The following is a 4,593-nucleotide window of genomic DNA, read 5'->3' on the forward strand; positions in this document are numbered from 1 at the left end:
GCCAGGACAATTTTTAATATAACTCCGACTGGATTCGTCTGAAAGAAGAAAGTCATGTACACCTAGGATGCCTCGTGGGTGAGTAAAACACAGCCTAATTTTCATTTTTGGGAGAACTAACCCTTTAATAGCAAGCATGAACCTTAAAATAAAGTGTGACCTTTTTTTCCAATAGTATATGATTTTTAGATACAATTATCATGGCAATAGGGTCAGTGCCTAACACTGTGGCGTCAGGACTGACCTTAGGAAGCTCCTGTTTGAGCGACTGCAGGACGTAGTACATGGAGCTCTTGCTGTTTTCTTTGGGAGTCACACAAACCACAGCCTCTCCGTGAACCGCGATATCACCCGGCTTCACCCGCAGCTTTGACGTACAGATGGAGTATCGCACCGTCTCTGCGTTCACCTGAACAGAACAAAACATCAATACGACTCTATAAACCTCTGCAGAGGAGGATCATCACTGTGTGACAAGAAAATCAGTCAATTAAATTCACTCAACAGGAGCGGCTGCTGAGAGAGAGAAAATACAGCAATGACAATGCCAGAACTATCAATATAAATGAGTGAAAATCCAGAGACAGATAAAAGCACTGATGCTAGAGGAATCATTTTGAGCTCCAGTCTGTCATTAACAGATAATTATGATCAATCTGCCGTTACCTCCAACCTCAGAAGACGAATCCTCTCTAGCGACAGCTTCACCAGGACGAAACAATCATCAGGCAGGAAAACCTCCTCGATGTACTCGGAAATCTGACGGAAATTATCAATCAATTCACTGATTAATCTGAAAACAAGACGACAACATAATACACAAACCACCAACATACTGGCTCCATCTCAAAAAAATGAATGCACTGCCTTTCCGTCTACTGTAATGTGAACGTTTTCAAAACTGGTATTAGTTTCTCCACAAAGGACATGCTCAAAGTTGCTTTATAATTTAGGTAAAAGGGATCCTACTTTTCCTGAAAGCCTTATAATGACTTTATATTCCTCTCAAATTTTTGGAGCAGTTCTGTGACATTAAACATGAATGAAAGGCATTTCGATGCAGAACCCTGCAATTCAGACTCACTCAGATCAAAGATTATTCTGCATCCCTCCATTACAAACAATCTGACACCCATTTCAATCACGCTTATACTGAATATAAACCGAAAAATATCACACGCTACCGGCCAGAGATGCGATCATTTTCCCACACTGCACTGCATTTCAAAAACAAATGCATTTTCTGAAGTAAAAGTGGTGTTTGTTCATGCAAAAATGTTCACCCTCACAATCCTACAGCATTCTGAGTGGTTGCCGGGGTGTTGCTATGCAGTTGCTAAGGTATTCAAATTAATTTCAATACATTGATACAGTATGATGTTCTGGGTGGTTGCCAGGGTGTTGCTATGGCATTGCTAAGGTGTTCTGAGTGTATTTAATGCATTGCTCTGCAGTTAGCATGGTGTTCTGGGTGGCTGCCAGGGCGTTTCTAAGGTGTTCTGAGTGTTTTTAATGGATTGCTACAGTATATATTTGACATGATGTTCTGGTTGGTTGCCAGAGCGTTGCTATGGGGTTGTTATAGTGTTTTGAGCTCATTTAATACATTGCTCTGCAGTTGGCATGGTGCTCTGTGTGGTTGCCAAGGTGTTGCTAAAGTGTTCTGAATAATTTTAATGGATTGCTATAGCATACACTTGACATGATGTTCTGGGTGGTTGCTAGGGCATTGCTATGAGGTTGCTAAGGTGTTCTGAGTGCATTAATGCATTGCTCTGCAGTTGGCATTATGTTCTGGGTGGCTGCCAGGGCGTTTCTAAGGTGTTCTGAGTGTTTTTAATGCATTGCTTTGCAGTTGGCATGTTTTGGGAGGTTGCTGGTGTGTTGCTAAGGTGTTCTGAGTGTTTTTAATGGATTGCTACAGTATATGTTTGACATGACGTTCTGGGTGGTTGCTAGAGCGTTGCTAGGGTGTTGTGTGTGTTTTCAATGGCTTGCTCAGCAGTTGGCATGTCTTCGGTGGTTGTCAGGGTGTTGCTATGGCGTTGCTAAGGTGTTCTGAGTGTAATTTTAATGCATTGCTCTGCAGCTGGCATGTTTTGGATGGTTGCTAAGGAGTTGCTAAGGTGTTCTGAGTGTTTTAATGGATTGCTACAGTAGATGTTTGACATGATGTTCTGGGTGGTTGCTAGGGCGTTGCTAAGGTGTTGCCAAGGTGTTATGAGTTTTTAATGCATGGCTATGTGTTTGTCATGGTGTTCAAGGTGGTTGCCAGGGCGTTGCTTTGGGGTTGCTAAGGTGCTTTGAGCATATTAAATGCACTTCTCTTCAGTTGGCATGGAGTTCTGGGTGATGGCAGGGTGTTGCTAATTAAATGCACGTCTAATTCAATCGTGTGCATTCTAATTTCACTCCTAACAGGAAGCATGAACAATAGCAATACTAATGCAGTATTAATAGTCTGCACAAGTCAAACTCAGCACACCTCTCCCAGTAGAGTTTTCTCAATGCGTCCTTTCACCAGCCGAGCGAAGTCTGGGTCATCATCGGTATCCAGGTTGGCACTTATGATGGGCGTACTGAGACACAGAGAGACTCATTAGCAATAAGAACTGTAGTTACTGCAGCCATTAATCATCAGTGAAATGTCAACAGCAGCAATCACACCAACACTCCTCCACGCAACCGTGAGGATGACAGGAGGCTTCTGCCTCTGATTGACAAATAAGTTTTCCTCTTTCAGGGGTCGAGATCAAACTCTCATGAATCGATGGCACTTGTGTCAGCCGCTGCACTTACAGTCACCTGCACGTCTATAATTTCCACAAGGTCTTTTCCAGAGTCTAGAAATTCTGTATTGCTATTTTGTGAAGGTTGTTTTCAGGTCAGTTTCAGGTCTGTTTAAAGTATTTTAGGTTTGCTTATGGTTATGGTTTATTATGAAAAATACTTCAGTGTTTACTAATACAATGGTATATCAGATGGTAATACCACAGCACATTATCATATTTATGTACCATTGTATTTATATGGTACTCAATGGTATATAAAAATAGTGAAGAAATAAAGAATAGTTAAGCAAAAAAAAGTAGTTTAGCTGTATATAAAATAAAAATAATATTTACATATTTTTAAGATATGGACATGGAGTAAAGAACATAAAAAATATTAATTAAATAATATTAATTATAATTCATTAATAAATATAATTATAAATTTAAATTAAAAAAATAATACAAATTTAAAATAATAATGAATAATATTTATTTATTATAAAAAATTAAACTCAAAAATACAATCTAAAAATCATTACTTTTAATTTCCAGTCCTGAAAACAATTAAATTCAGTTTATAGGCCCAACATAATTAAAAATTTCTATATAAATATAATCTATATCAAATTTCTAATTTATATATAAATATAATCTACATATAAACTATAAGGTTTTTTCTGAATAATAATTTAAATGCTGCCTTGACAATTTACTGAAATAAAGTTTTAAGTTCAAGTATTAAAACAAAAACTGAAATAAATTTTAATTTCAAACATTTAAAAATGATTCGAAAAGACAAAAGCACAAACAATTACTCAAACTAAAATACAATTTAGAGTCTATTATTTTTATATTATCATAAATAATAAAGTTTATTTACTATTAAAAAAAAAGTATATTCACTATAAAAATTGTTTTAAAAAATCCAGGTTTTCCAGGTGTGTCAGGGTTTCTGAAGTCACCTTATGTTCTTGGATGCATTGATGATCTCTTTGATTCTCGGGACTCCCAGAGTGATGTTCATGGAAGCGACTCCAGCGAAGTGAAACGTCTTGAGGGTCATCTGAGTCCCCGGCTCCCCGATGCTCTGAGCACACAGCGCCCCGACGGCAGAGCCCGGCTCCATCTGCGCCCTGAGCGTCATACAAATCACGTTAAAACCATTTATGTCTCTCAACAGGGGTTAAATCATCTCTATACTAGACATTATTTTAGTCATTGCATAAGCATTACACAACTGGCTTGACATGGATCGTAATGGTGCAGCTCTTTCCGCCCATCACGCCAGCAGATTACGCACAGCTCATTAAATCAACATCCGTCTACTGAACGAACAAGTGCAATTGACCTATCGGTAAGCCCCTCCCCTTGAACGCAGATGAGCCAATGGCAGTCGAGTATCAGGGGAGCGGAACTCGGACATCTTTAGCTTTCAGCGCCATAGAAAAACATTGGACGATCCGAAGCTCGCATCGGTTTGATAGTGTTTATGCTTCAAAAATGGAAAAACGATGTGCGTGTGGTACTTGTAACACTAATTCCAGTTATCCTGAGAGGATAGGCAATGTAATTTATTTTATTCCATTTCCTAAATCCAACCAAAACAGAGCAAAACGTCCCTAAGCATTCAACCCCAATCACAATGAAGACTAAAACGTTCGTTTTCTGGTTGTCATACTCTCATTAAGTTACACTTTTCATCTGCTCAAGCAGAACGCTAATGTCATCTTGTGCTTCAGCAAGGTATCTCTGGCTAAAATTAGCTAACGTTCAAGTTAGTGAGTCCGTGCTAACGTACAAACCTAAATAGCGAACTGTT

General features: G+C 38.7%; 1 protein-coding gene across 1 annotated transcript in view; it reads right to left on the reverse strand.

Annotated features, from left to right (window-relative positions):
• The window catches only part of polr3a (polymerase (RNA) III (DNA directed) polypeptide A), a 37,023-nt gene that overhangs the window by 7,421 nt on the left and 25,009 nt on the right, over positions 1-4,593 (reverse strand). The window contains exons 22-25 of the mRNA XM_016514935.1: positions 3,737-3,907; positions 2,486-2,579; positions 667-759; positions 245-409 (exon numbers count right to left, since the gene is read on the reverse strand). Of these exons, the coding sequence (XP_016370421.1) occupies positions 245-409; positions 667-759; positions 2,486-2,579; positions 3,737-3,907 (523 nt within the window). The remainder of the gene's footprint in view (positions 1-244; positions 410-666; positions 760-2,485; positions 2,580-3,736; positions 3,908-4,593) is intronic.

The sequence above is a fragment of the Sinocyclocheilus rhinocerous genome, unplaced genomic scaffold, assembly GCF_001515625.1.
Source record: "Sinocyclocheilus rhinocerous isolate Xijiao unplaced genomic scaffold, SAMN03320098_v1.1 scaffold477, whole genome shotgun sequence".
NCBI lineage: Eukaryota > Metazoa > Chordata > Actinopteri > Cypriniformes > Cyprinidae > Sinocyclocheilus > Sinocyclocheilus rhinocerous.